General features: G+C 46.3%; 1 protein-coding gene across 1 annotated transcript in view; it reads right to left on the bottom strand.

Moving 5' to 3' along the window:
* The window catches only part of SEZ6L (seizure related 6 homolog like), an 87,428-nt gene that overhangs the window by 34,663 nt on the left and 34,504 nt on the right, over positions 1-18,261 (bottom strand). Inside the window, exon 10 of the mRNA XM_061169253.1 lies at positions 5,622-5,818. Coding sequence (XP_061025236.1) covers positions 5,622-5,818 — 197 coding nt within the window. The remainder of the gene's footprint in view (positions 1-5,621; positions 5,819-18,261) is intronic.

Below are 18,261 nucleotides of genomic sequence, written 5' to 3'. Positions count from 1 at the left end.
TTCAAATCACGTTGCCTACCATCAGTGAACATTAACCACACTCCAGAAAATGCTACACACAGCTTATCGTCACAGAATCTTCCTCTGGAATAATTCTGTTTTCCTCCTGCAAACCTTTGTTACTAGGGTAGCAATCCAAAGCTCACTATTATCACTCTTGCTTCCAAGTGCCCACTGCACAGATTTTGAGAAGAGAGCTAATTATGCCATGTAATTAATTTGCAGCTCTTATGTGCTTCTGGGGAAAGCAAAGCACCTCTACTGTCTGCAGGAAAGTCATTCTGAGAAACAAGCAATGGCTTTTCCTGGGATTTCATCATGATTTTATTTGGGGGAAGGAGATCTCCTGGGTGTCTGCAAGAGGAAGGGGAGCGGGAAATGGCTTCTAGAATTGCTTGGTGGGGAACAGGAGCCTCTATTTTTAGGCCTTTGAAAAATCAGCCAAGCCCTGGATTTGGGACACAGCTGCAAATGTTCAAACTCTGGATGAAAGAGGAGAAATGGGGGCAAATACTGGATATGTGGTCTGCCTTGTGCCAAATGCTTTGGGACTGAGAAAGGTTTGCTTGTCTGACTTTTCAAGATGAGCCGGCATGGCTACACATTTCCATGGGCCCTCCTGTCTCCTCCGTAGCATTCATCACATTTGTCATTCTCAGCGGCTGCCACCATGCAGCAGAGCCTTGATTCAAATCTTGGCCCCACCGTCTACTAACTGGGTGGTTTCGGCTAAGTCACTTAACCTTCTGTTCTTCAGTTCCCAGACTCTACCCCCAGAGATTGCATGTTCACCAAACACCCTAGGCAGAGCTTCTGGAATTATCTGTTCCTCTGAACCTTTGTTAACTTTGCTTAGAATGAGAAAACTGGCCCAGGAGTCAGAGAACTTCCCTTCTAATCCTCTTTATTTTAGAAGCTGTGTGACTCCAGTCACGTCAATAAACGTCTCTGAGCTTCACTGTCCTCAATCAGAGAATGGAGACAAGAATCATGACCCTGTCTATCCCTAGAGGCAAGATGAAAACTAATTAATGTGCAGGACACGAGAATAACACTAAGACAAGTTATATGGATTCATTGATTTGTTTGACTAAGATGTTGTGAGTGCCTACTATGTGCCAGGCACCAGGAATATAGAGATCTGAAGTCATGGTTCCATGCTCACAGTAAAGATCAGCACCATGGTCCAACTTTTGGGCAAAAGAAATACCTAAATGTACTGAATACATACCACCACTTCCCAGTCTTATGCTCATGGCAGACATCACTAATCAACCATAGCAACCTCTTTCTTTGAATCAAGCTGAAACCTCCCAATCCTTCTCAACACAACATTCCAGGGAGCCACTGTCATTTGATTGGAGTTGACCTACAATATGGAACTTATTTATTATCCTGGGATTAGAGGAATAAACATACAAGTGACCAATATCTCTTTGAAAAACACTGCTTACTTATCTCTGCTTTTTAATTCCTTTCCCTCCCATGTACTTGACCACAGACAACAGCAAAACATAAGAAGCAGCGAGAATAATGGGTCTTTGCTTCTGTCAGTGCAAAGGAGAATTATGGGAAGTCAGAACCATGTAGGCCCAGTGTTCCTATGGAAGGTTCTGACAGCAGCCAGAGCAGAAAAGCCTCGGCCACTTTCCAGAGCTGGGGTCAGGCCTTGAGATCAGTGTAGGAGCTTTAGTATTCTCTAGATGAGGGGCTTCCCTGGTAGCGCAGTGGTTAAGAATCCACCTGCCAATGCAGGGGACACGGGTTTGAGCCCGGGTCTAGGAAGATCCCACGTGCCGCGGAGCAATTAAGCCCGTGCGCCACAGCTACTGAGCCTGCGCTCTAGAGCCCACAAGCCACAACTACTGAAGCCCGTGTGCCTAGAGCCTGTGCTCCGGCACAGGAGAAGCCACCACAATAAGAAGCCCACGCACCGCAACAAAGAGTAGCCCCCACTTGCCGCAACTAGAGAAAGCCCGTACGCGGCAACGAAGACCCCACGCAGCCAAAAAAGAAAAAACGAATTCTCTAGTGACAACAGAAACCCCCAACCCTTCCATCTGGTCCCTCTACTGGATGGGAGTTGCATCTGTGTCTGGTTAAATCTAGACCCAGCGTAGCAAATACCTCTCCCATGCCCATGACAGACATCACTAATCAATCACGGCATTCTTTTCCACCGACTTCAGGCATGGCCTCCTCTGAGAACAACATGGTCTTCAACCCAGGTAGTCACGGGCAATTGACTGACATCAAAATTAAATACAGAGGCCCACTTTCCTTCTCTGTGAAATTAACCTGTGTTTCTTTAAGAGAAATAAGCAAAAAGTTGAGCTGTTCTCTCTTTTTGTGTCACCCATATTAGCCAGGCTGTGTACCCCTGGGAAGCACTCTCTGGAATCCTGTGCTCATCAGCATATGATCCTGATATTGTCTGTTAATGGGACTCTTCCATTTTCACTAACTGGCTCAAGGGCAGGGAGAGAATTCTATTCATTCCTGTATCCTGATGCCTAGGACAGGGCCTAGCATGAAAGTTTGTGAACCAAACTCTCTGGAAAATGGAGATAATGCGTTTGAAGAGGAAATAAAATAATATATGTAAGAGTGCTTGCCAACCGCAAATTGTCACACGAATCTAAGTTTCAGCTTCAATTAACAAGAGCACCTCCTCTTCAAAATATTGCCAAACTGAACAATGGCCAGGCTTTCTGGTCAACCTTGGGCAGCCTTGGATAGAGTCATATTTCTGCCATTAAGCTGAATGCAGTTTTGCAAGACTGACTTGGGCACCAGAGAAGACAAATGAGCAAAACTATGACCTCATCTTCCAGTAGGGAGGGAGGCGGGGAAGAAAGGTCTAAGGAGACAGACTGAAGCCAAGTCACCAGAAACTTTCCCTCCAAAGGCAGCTGACTCTGGAGGGCATGTTGCCTGGACAGCCTCTGCCCAGGGCATCACCCAGTAAAGAACGCATGGAAAGTGGCAGCAGTAACACTCTGAAAGTACCTAGCATCGCAATCAAGGGTAAAAAGGCCCCCGAGAAACATAAAAAAAAAGATCAATACTTGTAATTGCTTCTCTGAGAGGTACCTGCAGAGCAGAGTGGGGATGGGAAGTGTCTACCAGCTGGAAATAAAAAAAAGCAAGGGACTTATTTTCATATGCATGAGGCTCCTTGAGACAGCCAATGGTCAGGGAACTAGCTTGTATTCTGGAGGCAGGAGGAGATACAAAGAGAACACTTTGTATTAGCTAGAGATGGGCAAATCTTCAAGCCAAGGGGAAGAACCAAAGACACGGAATCGTGCTCAAGCCAGGGTCTTTGGTGGTGGCAGAGAGACTTGGCAGGATCAGTTCTCCTTTTCCCGGTTCCATCTTGGAAATCAAGATGTCAACCTCTTCCCTGGGGGGTGCAAGCAAGTCCCCTAACTGCTGGCTGAATCCTGCCCATTGAAATCCTCAGGAAGCAAGCACCCACCATCCTGGATGCCAAAAGAAGTTAGGTCTTCTCTACCTCTTTGTGTCTCCCAGGTTCTCTGCTGTTGCCAAAAATATTGGGGGTAGAGAAACCCTAAGAGCTGGGAGCCAGGAAGCCTGGGTGTGAGCCCCAGGTCCGCCCCTGATGATCAAGTCCCTCATCCCTGGTGGTCCAGGGCTTCTTGTGCTGTGACGAGACAGGGCTGGACCAGACACTGTCAGTTCAAGTCCCTTCCAGGGCTGGGATCAGTGGGACTTCACAGTGTTCTGGTCCCCTGACTGCTGGCGAGGATAGCAGCATGGACTAGGGTGGATAGATGGAGAAGAGTACTTGGATCTGAGATATACTGTGGCAGGAGAGTTGGGAGGATGGACTGGATACAGGGGAAGCAGCCTGAGAAACCAGGAGAGCTGTGGTCCCGCCTCCTGGGATGGGCAGACAGCAGGAGGCGCAGTGAGTGGTGGTGAGGGTGGGGAGGCAAAGGGGTCGTTCTGTTCTGTCCATGCTAAACCTGAGCTGCCAATGAGACATGCAAGAGCGCGGTGAGCAGGGAGCTGGAGAGATCTGGAGTTCACGGGAGGGTTCAAGGCTGTAGGTACAAACTAGGGGTCAATGGAATATGGATAAGCATTGTTTAAAACCATGGGCCTGGATGACAGCACACAGATAGAAGGCAGGACAGGGTCCAGGATGGGACCCTCCAAGGTTTAGAGCTTGAGCAGAGGAGGGGGATGGAGCCAGGAATGAATAAGGGGGAGTTTCAGGGTGGGGAGTGAGGAGGGAAGGGTGTGGGTGGATGAAATAATTAAGAAGGGGGTATTGGATGGTCACGTGTGAACTTAGTTTGAACTTTATAGCAGGATTTTTTTTAAAGATGATGGGAAGAGAAAAGGTTTGGAAGACACATTGAGCAGCAAGAAAGAATCTGAAGTACGGGAGAATAGTATGGAGGTTCCTTAAAAAACTAAAAATAGAGCTACCATATGATCCAGTAATACCACTCCTGGGCATATATCTGGAGAAAACCATAATTCAAAAAGATACGTGCACCCCAACGCCAATAGCAGCACTATTTACAATAGCCAAGATGTGGAAGCAACCTAACTGTCCATCAAGAGAGGAATGGGTAAAGAAGATGTGGTACCTATATACAATGGAATATTACTCAGCCATAAAAAAGAATGAAATAATGCCATTTGCAGCAACATGGACCTAGAGACTGTCATATGGAATGAAGTAAGTCAGACACAGAAAGACAAATATCACATGATGTTGCTTATATGTGGAATCTAAAAAAAGGGTACAAATGAACTTATCTACAAAACAGAAATAGAGTTACAGATGTAGAAAACAAACTTATGGTTACCGGGGGGAAGGGGGGAAGGGATAAACTGGAGATTGGTATTGACATATACACACTACTATATATAAAATTGATAACTAATAAGGACCTACTATATAGCACAGGGAATTCTACTCAGTACTCTGTAATGGCCTATATAGGAAAGGAATCTAAAAAAGAGTGGATATATGTATATGTGTAACTAATTCACTTTGCTGTACACCTGAAACTAATATAACATTGTAAATCAACTATACTCCACTAAAAATTAAAAAAAATAAAGTACGGGAGGTAGGAGAGAAAGGGCTGTCTTGGTTGGATGGGACTGCAGGAGAAGAAGAGTCCTTAGGGGAGAGCCAAGCTTCAGTTCAGGCAAGATGGCATAGGTAATGCTTTGAGGAGTTGCAAATGTGAAGAGTGTGTTGACGATATAAAGTCACAGCTGACTGCAAATGAAAAATGATGAATCTTAAAGTTATGAGACATTATCTACTAAGTCCTGATATCAACCCTGTGGAGGAGGTATCACTATTTCCATTTTACAGATGACAAAAAAGAGGCTCAGAGAGGTTAAGTGACTTGCCCAAGGTCACACAGTCATCAATGATAATACTAAGATTTGAACCCTGGTCCTTCTGACTAGAGAGACCAACCTCTTAAAAAAATGACGTATATTTACCGTGTCAATATATTAAAAAACCCATGTAGCATAACCCTCCCCAAAAGACATATCTAGAAGAAATTGTCTTAACTTGCACCTAAACCCAAGGAGAAAAAGTGACTGGCTAGGATACTTACCTATGTAGTTCATGATGAATCCCTGGCCCTTCCCAAAGATGAGCCCGGCAGGGTCCGAGTGGAACTGGATGGTTAGGTCCGGTGTGGACGAGTACAGCTTCTGGGGTCCGCTGTTTCCAAGGTACTGCCCCAAGATGTGGGGCATGACTTCATCACCGTCGTAGATGGTCAGGATGTCGCTGTTGCTTAGGTTCAGGCTTGGGGGGCAGAGAGAAGAGGAGGGGTGTTGTGAAGCCAAGTTACAGGCATTCAACAAGCCTTTGATTTCTTTTTTCAAGCAGCACTCATTTTCTTGAGATATACTATGTGTCAGATCCCAAGCTAGGAACTGGGGGTGAGGAAGGCATAGACCGAACCTGTGAACAGGATGTGCTGATGCTTCCTAAAAGCATTGCACACAGATCTGTGGATGGATTGGGCTTTTGAAGACTCATTCATGAAATGACCTTCCCGGCATGGAGCTCACTGCAGAGTCAAGTGCTGCATTGTCTGTAGAATTGCCTTCAATATCCCCGTCATTAACAACATTTTTTCCTGGGTGAAACTAAGTGCTGGGCATTGAGCCACCTGCTGGGGGTGTGACATGGGTCTTCCATTTTTCTGTGATGCAGAGCAAGCTGACTGCTTGCTAATGATAACTTGCATTCTTATATAAGGTGAAATGATCCTTCCACTTATCGTTGGCAAATTCCTCAAAATCAACCAGCTAATCTATTATGTTTAGGGGACGGAACAGAGAACGGGATGGAGGCACCTTATTCATGAAATATGCTCCAACCTGCCATCACTATTCATAGCATCACAGGATGACACATTTTTAAAGACCCAAACACAATTGAGTACCTTGACACTAAATATTTGGACAGCGATGGACAGTTAATAATCCAGAAAGCACTTCAGTACGGCAAAGAAACCTGTGCTATGTTAGGTGTGCTGGATAAAACTGATCTGTGATTGTAGGAATGCCAGACAATTCAACTTCGGCTGCATCAATCACGGACAGATATTAACTCATGCCTCTTTCCTTCCTTTCTCCTTCTCCGCTTCTCTCTTTCTTCCCTTTTTCTCTTATGTCATTCTCCTTTACTTGTATCCTCTCCCTAATATTTCCAAGCACCTACTATGTGCCAGGCACTGTGCTGTGCTCAGAGGACACGAGGAGTCACAGAGCAGTGGTCTGTTTAGACGAGAAAGCCAGGGATTGTGGTAGGAGTTACAGTCAAGGTAGGTGCAGAGAAGTGTGTCTAACTCAGATGGGGGGCATCAGAGAGGCCTCCCTGGAGGAGGTGATCCTCAAGAAAGAGAAGGGGACCACTAGGCAGATAAACAGGAGGTGGGGGGAGAGGGCAGTGCCTGAGGCAGAGGGAGGAAGGGAGAGGGGTCACAACTCCTGAAGGAACTTCCCTGGTGGTCAGTGTGCCCGGCTTTGGGTATAGACATGGAAGCAGGAGTCAGACCATGAAGGGTTTAGAGAGACAAGTTTAGGTCACCTGGATGTCATCTTGCTGGGGATGGGAGACAGTAAAGGATTTTAAACAGGAGCATCCTGACTGAGCAATTCACTGCCAGAGGAGAGGGTTCCAGGAAATGGCCTCAGCGAAGTTCTTGGAACTGATGCAGAACCACAACCCCCTCCCACCCACCCCCCCACGCCCCCGCTTCATCCATTGCCCAAGGGCAGTGTTTGCTGCCACTCCAGGAGCAGGGAGGAGATGTGGAAACCACCCATGTTGTTGGTGCTTCAAGTAGTAAGAACAAAGCAACAGAAACACAAGGCACACTGCTGAAGGTCTGCTTCCAGAGGGCAGGGGACATATTTTATCCACCATAATTCCTCATGTCAAGTTGTCCCAACAGGTGGCTTGGGGAGATTCTAATTGCCCCCATAACCTCCATCAGCTTCCCCGACACCACCCCCAAACATCCTCTCCTAACAAAAGCTGTGCGCTTGCTTTGCACACAGGGCTTCCAGACTAAGCTCCGAGACTCCGCCTACTCCCTGCCAGTTTACAACCAGGCGACAGCCTCTAAACCCCTATTACATTGACATTCTGGAGTCGCCACCTTCTCTTGCACACAGTAGGTGCTCAATAAATGCTATGCTATGAAAGAGTCTGCTGGAGACCCTATATGACAACAGAAACAGTAGGGTTGATGTCAGTTTTTGAACTATGGAAGAGGCTCTTAACTTTAAGTACCATGAAAACATCAATAGCTCATGGAAGTGCTGGATTAGGCTAGTGTGAACGTGGTAGACGGCAGATATTTATTCCATAAGCCAACTCACAGCCGATCTGCTGGTAACAGTGGGTTGCAGACAGAGCACAACTTGGCTTTATTCTATCATTCATTCCAATGATCTCAATGCAGTAGAAGCATCTTCAAGGGTGCAAACAGCTTTCATCTGAAAACCCTAGCACAACTCTCTGCTCTTTCTAAAACAGGAAGGAGCAGTGCTCTGGAAAGAGCACACAGCCTTGGAAATCAGAAAGCTCTGGTTTCATTCTTGGTTTGACACTTTCATGGAGGGCATGTGTTTTCTCTGAAGTTCCTTGTCTGTGAATAGGGCTTACTATTTCCAGTCTATGTCATGGGCTTTCAGAGTGAGGTAAGGCAGGCAGAAGATCTGGGATCAGACTCTAGGTTCACTGATAGCACCTGAGCAAGTCTGGTCAAGTCATTTGAATGTTATGTCATGTTGTAATGTTACTGCGTGCATCATCACCATCATCACCACCACCACCATCATCATCACTATCACTGTCACCATCACCACCACCATCACCATCACCATCATTCTCTTTTTGGATTGCCATTTACACCAAATGACATCAGATGGCTTATGTCTGTGATTCTCAGCTAGAGGTGGTGTTGCCCCTTGGAGACAGTTGGCCATGTCTAGAGACATGGTTGTCCCAGTGGGGGCGGGGGAGGTATGCCACTGGTGAGTCCATGTCAGGGAGACTGTTAAACATCCTACAATGCACAAGATAGCCTTCCCCCACAATAAAGAATTTGGACCACAATTATCTGGTCCAAAATGTCAACAGTGCTAAGGCTGAGAAACCCTTATTTATGTGAATGCATTTTGTAAACTGTGTGCAACAAACTATTAAATGCAACTTCTCCTTTCATCCTGGAATTTCAAAGTCCCCTAAGCTAAGAATAAGCCAACAGGGACTAAGCATTCCTACTTTCTAAAGGGATAGACATGGCTGTTGTTTAAGGCTGGGTTCTTGGGACTTCCCTGGTGGCTCAGTGGTTAAGAATCCGCTTGCCAACGCAGGGGACACGGGTTCGAGCCCTGGTCTGGGAAGATCCCACATGCTGCGGAGCAACTAAGCCCGTGCACCACAACTACTGAGCCTGCGCTCTAGAGCACACGTGCCACAACTACTGAAGCCCGTGCGCCTAAAGCCTGTGCTCCACAAAAAGAGAAGCCACTGTAATGAGAAGCCCGTGCACCGCAAGAAGAGTAGCCTCCGCTTGCCTCAACTAGAGAAAGCCCGCGCACAGGAATGAAGACCCAATGTAGCCAAAAATAAATAAATAAATTTATTAAAAAAAAAAAAAAAAGACTGGGTTCTCCAGAAGCTGAGCCTGAGCAAAGATGTGAGTGTCTCTTGGAGTCTGGCTTATCTGGGAGGCCACCCCAGGCAGCAGCGGTGGGGAAGTGACACAGAAGGAAGGGAATGAGCCAAAACATGGTGCATAGATGGGCAAGTTCCACTGTGGGCAGTGGGCTCAGTCCTGCAGGAACTGTGAGAGATGGTGCAGAACATACCTTGGGGGAGAGGGAGCTGGGGTATTTATCTTCCAGCTCCCATCCCTCATTGGCTGAGGGCTGCTACTAGGGGTACTAAATCCCCAGCACTTCTGACTTGCCCACGTGGTACCAGAGAAAGCCTTCAGGTGAAGAGGGTTGCAGTAGGAAGCCATCATGAGTACACAGTGGCAAGGGCTACAGGGCTTGGATAAGACACCAATGGCATCTGCTACCACCGTCTATGCAGCTCTTTCAATCTGAGACCTTCACCCACTTCTAGCTTAATGAAGGCAAGGAATTCATTGGGCCATCAAAGAGGCTTGCAGGAAAGGCTGCCTTAAGGGGCAGGTCACTGTGGGAGGGGAACCATAGGGAGGGGAGAAGGTGTATCACCCTCATCTGGTGAAGAGGGCTTCAAAGAAACCCATGGTGGCTTGACAGTGACTGCATTTGATGTTCACCAAGAAAAGAGTAATGAGAAAAATCAGCCTGGAGCTGCCTGCCTACCTGGGGGCAGAGCAAAGGGAGAAAGGGGGTTGTTGGGAGTGAGCTACCTATCACTGATAAGAATGGGGATGTTTCCTAGGTCTAGATGTGAACCCTGATGAAGGCAGCCACTGTGCATCTCCTTAAAAATGGTCCCACTCTGAAAGGGCAACGGAATCCAGCAGAGGGGAAGGTCAAGTGCATCCAGGCTCTGCCCATATCAAGCATGCCCCGTAAGAGAGAGGAAAAAAAAAAAATCAGCATTCTACATCTTCTATAATATAACAGTGCAGTGACATTAGACTGTCCTGTGAGAAAGAAGCAGCGCACAAGGCCCTTTCTCATTGCAGAATTCCCAGCCCGAGAAGCCCTGCTGAGGGAAGGGCGAGCTTTTGAAAATGAATAACGTTTAGAGCTGTATGATTATCAGACTGAACTACACTTCTTAGGACCAGAAGACCCATGGAAACAAAGCTTTCAGCCTGAGAAGCAAAAAAAATGGAGAAGGTATGGGAAGGGCAGTGGGAGAAAGAATAAAGTTACTCTCTCCTGTATCTTTTTGGATCCATCTTTTTGAGAGGCTGGTTCCCATGATATATACAAGTGCTGATAATTCATTTTCCCTCCTGATCCAAAGACGAGCCCGAGTTTTTGCTGGCCCATCCAGCTGTGTTTGATATACTGAGTACATCCAGGGTCCCTGCCGCTGGGCCATCCTCAGCAGCTGAGAGGAAAATGCAGAGACTTAACGGCAGAGAGACTGGCCAAAGGGCAGAGCAGGGTTTTCTGCCGAGGACGGAAGAGAGATGTCAGCCGGATACAATCTGAGGAGGTGCCAAGAAATCAGGGTGTCAGTTTTACTCCAGAACTAATGGGAGATGGAGTGGCTCCGGCAGGCAGGTGGGTTTGATCTGACTGGAACTGGGTGTAGCAGGTCCCCCACAGGGAGAATTCCACGGGAAGACAGAGCTCCCCAAGGCCAGCCCCTGCATGTGCCAGCCCCTCTTAACTGCCAGAGGGAAAGGCTTTCCTTGGGCACAGGGTCTTGAGCTCCTGCCAGAAGACCTCAGCCTCTGTGTCTCCTCCTACACCACAAGCCACCCCTTTTTCCTTGGTCTCTGCCATAGGCTCTTCTCCATCTTTCAGCTGGATTGTGGGGCAGGACCTCACGGCTTACTACCTCCATCCTTCCCTGGTCCCAATCCCTCTCCCATCAGCACTCAGGGAAATCCTTCCGAAACACAAACCTGGACCCTTCACTTGACAGTTCAATAGATGAGCAAACATGGTCTATTCATACCATGGAGTCTTACTCAGCCATGAAAAGGAATGAAGTACTGACACACGCTACGACATGGATGAGACTTACAAAAGAGACAGTTTAAAAAAGGCTACATGTTGTGTGATTCCATTTATAAGAAATATCCAGAAGAGGTAAATCCATAGAAACACAAAGCAACTTGGTGATTGCCAAGGGCTAGGGAGACAGGTGAGGAGGATGGAGTGTGATTGCTTAATAGATATGGGTTCGTTTTGGGGATAATGAAAATGTGGTAGTTACACAGCATTGTGAATGCACTAAATACCGCTGAACTGTATATGATAAAACGGTTCACATCATGTTATGTGAATTTCATCTCAATTAAAAAAAAAGCCACCTTACCTTAGGTAAAGTACAAGTTTTTGATCCCAGTGTCAAGGCTGTATCTATGTTTTCATCCCCTCCCCTCCTCACAGCCTCATCTCTCCAACCCAATATTCCAACCCAAATATTCTACCCTCCAGCCAGACTGAATTACTTGTCAATCTCGCCAAAGAAGGTGGCCCTTGCCCACCCCTGGGGCTTTCGACATGCTGTTCCCTGGACCCTGAATCCTTCCTTAGCCTTCCCTCTCTAAACCTGGGTAACCCCTCCCATCTTTTACTCTCAGTCTTTCAAGATTCGCTGACACATAGAGCTCCCCCCTCCCCACCTTGAGTCCGGACTGGAAGCCCCTCTGTGCTCACCCCTCATACGGAGCTCAGCACTCGTGCCCCAATGGCCTGGCATGTCTGCACGAGACCAGAGGCTCCCTGGGGCTGGGGAGCACGTGTGCCTGCTTACAGCTGTGTCCCCAGCTCTTGGCACAGTACTGAGTGTGTGCTGGGTGAATCAGCAGCAGCCCAGAGCGGTTGTCCGGGTCTCAGCCTCAGCTCCCACCCAAGGCGGACTGCGGCTGACCCCGTCTCTGCCTGGGACCCTGACCCCAAATGGATTCTTACCTGTACCAGCCTTGGGAGCGGGACTTCTCTGGCCCTGGCTGCTTTTAGGACTTGCTCCCAGAGGTTAATTTGAAAGGCCTAAGTGATGGGAGCTGCCCCCAATGATTTCTGCCTCACCTGCCTCCTGGACCCCTGTTGCCCACAACCTTCATTCTTCTTAGATATGCAGGTCACCAGAATCAAGCCTGATAACACGACGTCCCTACATGCCTGATAAGCCACTTCAATGTCAACCCATGACCTTGACCAGCTGGGTTCTAGTTTCCTCCCCTCCCCCACCCTGATCCTGCTCCAGGCACATCCCAAGCCCCGTCCAGTGCCTGAGCAAGCATTTGTGGGCACGCCATCCACCGCTTCCACTTCTGAATTCCTCTTTCAACTCTTCCCTGTATCAGAGCTGTAAAAACACCGGTCCCATGGGTGTTTTGGGACAAAAGGTCTACCAAGACCTCATTTAGCTTTTGAACAATAACACTGCCTACTGAGTATTAAGCACTCAAACAACAATAACCCCGCAAGCTAAGACTTACAACCATCCCCATGTTACAGATAAGGAAACTGAGGCTCAGCCAGGAGAAGCCACCTGTCCAAGGTCACGTAGGAATCAGATTCAGGACTCAAACCAAAGTCTGCCAAGCCAAAGCCTGAGATAGGAACCACTATTTCATACGATGTCCCATCAAAGCCACATATACATGTGTCCAAAAAGTGTACCCAGACAAGGACCTACTGTATAGCACAGGGAACTATACTCAATATTTTGTAATAATCTAAAAGGGAAAGGAATCTGAAAAAAAAAAATACAACTGAATCAATCTGCCGTACACCTGAAACTAATAACAACATTGTAAATCAACTATACTTCAATAAAAAAAAAAAAAAAGTGTGCCCAGGTTCAGTCTTACCTCAGAAAATGCAAATTTAAAATTACAAATAAAGCCTGCAGGATGAGGAAGCCCTGTTTCACTGCCACCCTGTATCCTGACATGCCTTTTGTTCTCATGACGTCATAGCTAAAGTTCATTTGAATAATGAAAATAAAAACAAAAATAAACAAATGGAACCTAATTAAACTTAAAAGCTTTTGCACAGCAAAGGAAACCAGAAACAAGACGAAAAGACAACCCTCAGAATGGGAGAAAATATTTGCAAATGAAGCAACGGAAAAAGGATTAATCTCCAAAATATACAAACAGCTCATGGAGCTCAATATCAAAAAAACAAACAACCCAATTAAAAAATGGGTGGAAGATCTAAATAGGCATTTCACCAAAGAAGACATACAGATGGCCAAGAGGCACATGAAAAGATGCTCAACATCACTAATTATTAGAGAAATGCAAATCAAAACTACAATGAGGTATCACCTCACACCAGTCAGAATGGCCATCATCAAAAAATTCTACAAACAATAAATGCTGGAGAGGGTGTGTAGAAAAGGGAACCCTCTTGCACTGTTGGTGGGAATGTAAATTGATACAGCCACTATGGAGAACAGTATGGAGTTTCCTTAAAAAACTAAAAATGGAACTACCATATCACCCAGTAATCCCACTTCTGGGCATATACTCTGAGAAAACCATAATTCAAAAGGACACATGTACCCCACTGTTCACTGCAGCACTATTTACAATAGCCAGGACATGGAAACAACCTAAATGTTCAATGATAGATGAATGAATAAAGAAGATGTAGTACATATATACAGTGGAATATTACTCAGCCATAAAAAGGAATGAAACTGGGTCATCTGCAGAGATGTAGACGGACCTAGAGTCTGTCATACAGAGTGAAGTAAGCCAGAAAGAGAAAAACAAATACTGTATATTAACACATATATGTGGAATCTAGAAAAATGGTACAGGTGAACCTATTTGTAGGTCAGGAATAGAGACGCAGACACAGAGAACGGACATGTGGATACGGGGGGGGGGAAGGGGAGGGTGGGACGAATTGGGAGATTAGGTTTGACATAAATACACTACCATGTGTAAAATAGATAGCTAGTGGGAACCTGCTGTATAGCACAGGGAGCTCAGCTCAGTGCTCCGTGATGACCTAGATGGGGGGGATGGGGGTGGGTGGGAGGGAGGTCCAAGAGGGAGGGGATATGGGTATATATATATATATATATATATATACACACACATATATATATGTGTATATATATATATAGCTGATTCGCTTCATTGTACAGCAGAAAATAACACAATATTGTAAAGCAATTTTACTCCAATAAAATTTTTTTTTTTTGTCTCCTGAACATTTTACACTTCTTGGTAACAATTTGTTTCATTTTATTGCCAATCACATAGGACAGAGAATGTGATAAAATCAGCATTAAACTGGTTGCTTAGTCTGGGTGGCTTTATTTTAGTGGAATGAGATTTCTGTTATGGTTTTGGAAATATTTTAAAAGAGTCTGGGAAGGATGCTTAAGAAACTGGTATAGCGTTTGCCTTGAGGGAGGGGGGCTGGTTGCTGGGGAAGGGTGGGAAACGACTTTCATAGTAGACCCTTTTGTACCTTTGGGTTTTGAATCATGTGAATGTTTTACCTTTTCAAAAGGGATAAAAACAGCCCGAGGGACCCTCATTATGGCTTTCACTAGGGTCTAGAGAGCCAAAGAGGTGAGGATGGAAGGCAAATTTGAATCTGACGCACATTAGCAAGCGTATCTTCTCTTGGCCAGCAGAAGGCAGTGTGCGCCTAAGCAAGGTATATGCTGCTATTCCTCTGCAGGGGGCCCCTGCCTTCCCATCCTTACCCCAGCCAACCAGGACCCTGGAAGCGGGGAGAAGGTGGTAGGTGAGCTGCAGTTAATATTCCACAGAAGGTGTAGAAACAAATGATGAGCACCTTGCTTTGCTTTATTCCCCTCCCAACAAACACCTGACCCTTGCTTAGAAATCTTGCCTTTAAAAGTCTTTCCCGAGTAGTATTCATAAGACGATTGTAGGTAGACAAACAAATTTGGAAATGTCTAATGGTTATGCATTTATTTAAATGTGAATTAGAAAAATATATAAATATATGGTTTGCACATCCAACTTCTAATTTCACGGACATTATTTTGTTTACAGGAAGCCAAGAGAAAAAGGCAAGCCAATTTAAAGGGGAAAATAAAAAGCAGCTGGTAGTAGAATTGGACTGTGGAAATAGCAAAAATTAGCCCACAGAATACAGCTCAGTTTCTCAGCCTTCCAAGACTTCCATGAGCTCCACAGATGGGCCCCAGCCCACCTCTGCTGTCTCAAACATCTTTGGATACCAGATCCTTTGTAGCCCCTAGACCTGCCTTAGCCAGGCTGGTCCCCTGTATCTGGAATGCCTCTCCTCTCCTCTCCTCTCTGCTTGACATCATTTTATAGGTCCTTCTGTGCTCCTTACACCCTCCTGCCTTTATGGTCATATAATAACTAGCCAAGGCTTTCATAAGGCTTCCTCCTCGGTGCCAGGAGCTGTTCCCAGCACTTCAGATGACCATTTCACTTTATCCTTAGACGAACACTCTAAGGACTCCTATTCTCACCTGTTTCATAGATAAGCAAACTGAGCTACCCAGAGGTAAAGAAACACACTGAAGCTCAAACAGCTGGTCATACAGGAGAGCCAGAGTCTAAACCCATGTAGTTGGAAGGCAAGACCCCAGCGGAACCACAGGACTCTACCTGCCCATGTCAGCTCCCACGTTGGGCTGCAAGCTCTCCGAAGGCACATGCCCTGTATCCCTGGAGCCCAGCAGGGCTTGGCACAGGTGAAATAAATGTCATTTACACGGATGAATTATGGTGAATTTATCTGTTTTTTCCAGGTGAGCAAACTGAGGGATTCAATGACTTTCCCAAGAAAACACCATCTTGCAATCAAGGCAGGACCTCCACGGGACAGCAGAAATTGGTGATTAAATACACCAGATTTAAATAAGGGACAGAAGAGAAGCAGAAGCCATAAATGCAGTTGTAAGTGCAACAAAACTTTTATAAAACACTTATATTTTTTCTGAAGGCCTTAAAGAAAGACCTGTTTAGAATTCCTTTGTATTCATTTTCTCATCACGTCCCCTCAGCCACATGGTGAGGTGGTCCAAGAAAATGTACTAATCCCATTTCACAGACGAGTAAACTGACGCCAGAAAGGCCCAGGTCCCAAGGCCTCTGTGCCTTCACGAAGCCACACAGCCAGCACCAGGTGCTCCTCCATACCGTGGAATTGCTGAGGGGCCCTTTGGCCCAGTGCTAATTTGGTTTCAATTTAATTTGATAAAATGGCAGGCGGGACAAGAAACCATGTCACTTCCAAGGAGCATAGAGAAAACCAATCTCTTTGGCTCCCCAAAAGGACCCATTAAAGCGTAAAAAATGAACAGTGTTCTCATTTCCTCTCTGTCCTTCCCTATGTCTTTTCCTTCCTTCCTGTCTTCCTTCTTTCCCCTCCAGATACTCCCCAAGCGCTTGTCTGTGTCGGGCTCAGACCCAGCCCTCGCCCAGTCCTGGCTGCACATAAGAATCTCTAGGGAGATTTAAAAACTCCCAGTGATGTCCAGGCTGGACGCCAGGCCAACTGGACCCTCAGCATCTCTGGGGGTGGGTCCTGTGCATCAGTGTTGCTGAAATTCCCGAGGAGGTTGTGCCCGCTGCCAGGACTGAAAGCCACTGCCCTGGAAGCTTCAATGTGGATGAGACCCCACCTCTGTTCTGCCTTTCTTTCCTCCTTTTCCTCCACCTTTTTCCCCCTCCTTGACCAATTCCCCCAAAGAGAAAGAGAAGAGAGAGACCCCCTCACCAGATGTGCCTTTCCTACGGGAACACCTCACGGGCTGAGCTGCCACATCCCTGGACTGAGCCATCTCAGAATGAGGTGGGCAAAGCTTCAGCAAGGTCAACAAGGCATTTCACACCCAGCACTGCAGACCAGGGGCAAACCCAACAACACTTTTCAGCTGCTTTGCTGCGAAAGCAGAAAGAAATCAGTCCTCAACCACCCTGGTGTTTTTGCTCCACCTTGAGAGGCAGTGCTAAGAGAATGGACTCTGGGTTCAAATCCTAAGTGTACTGGTTTCTAGCTGGGCGACCTTGAGAAAGTGACTTAACCTCTCTGATCCTCAATGTCCTCACCTGTAAAATGGGGATAATATTTTTGAAAGCTGCAAATAACATAATTAGTGCCAGGAATTCAATTAACATAGCATTGTTTGTCTTTGAAAAAACGTACTTACAATGAACTATACAGCCTGCTCAGGGGAGACAAGGTGTGGTATCAGGAGATCTCATTGAGGGCTCCTCCTCCACCCCCCCACCGCGTCTCTGCTCTGTGACTATGGACAAGTCGCTTGCCCAGCCTGGGCCTCAGTTTCCCCAGATGAAAATCTCAGAATCCACGAATTGTAAAAAAAAAAAAAAAAAAAAAAAATATATATATATATACACTAACAATGGCTACAGTTTCTTTTTGCTCAGAAGGTTGGACTCCCCATGCTCCCTACCCCCTCCTTCGACAGTAGTTAAGGGATGGATTTGGGAATTCAAGGATTCAGACACAGGCTGGTGAAGCTTGGGTTTCTCAGACCCAAGGGTGGCCCTTCCCTGACTTTCCTCTGTGGCGATGCCCACATCTCTCCCTCTTTTTGGATATGAGTTTCCCCAAATTTATAAAATTAGTGGGTGGGACCAGAGGCTTTCTTCATTTTAGGACCTCTAAGTCAGGGTGAAAGAGCTGAACTTGAGAGAGTATAATCAAAGCATAATTAAATTACAGCTTAATTAAGGGTGGATTGGAATTTGTTATGTTTGTGTGTGTGTGTTGTGTGTGTGGTTTGTATGTGCTATGTGTGGTGTGCATGTGCATGGTGTGTGTGTGGTCTGTTCGTGGTGTGTGATATCTGTGTTGTGTGTGTTTGTGTGTGGTGTGTATGATGTAAGTGGTGTGTGTGTGGTATGTGTGATGTGTGTGGTGTGTGTGATGTGTATGGTGTGTGTGTGTGATATGTGAGTGCACGCACACACACACACACGCGTGTGCAGAGGGAGGTGGGCCCAGGACTCTGCATCACTGCAGGAAGATGTTCCAAGCTGTCGCCAAGCAGGAGCTGACAGCTGCTGGATATGTTTCCTGTCACTCCGAATC

The sequence above is a fragment of the Eubalaena glacialis genome, chromosome 15, assembly GCF_028564815.1.
Source record: "Eubalaena glacialis isolate mEubGla1 chromosome 15, mEubGla1.1.hap2.+ XY, whole genome shotgun sequence".
NCBI classification, from domain to species: domain Eukaryota; kingdom Metazoa; phylum Chordata; class Mammalia; order Artiodactyla; family Balaenidae; genus Eubalaena; species Eubalaena glacialis.
The sequence above is the reverse complement of the archived record's forward strand: the minus strand, read 5'-3'. Positions and strand labels throughout refer to the sequence as shown.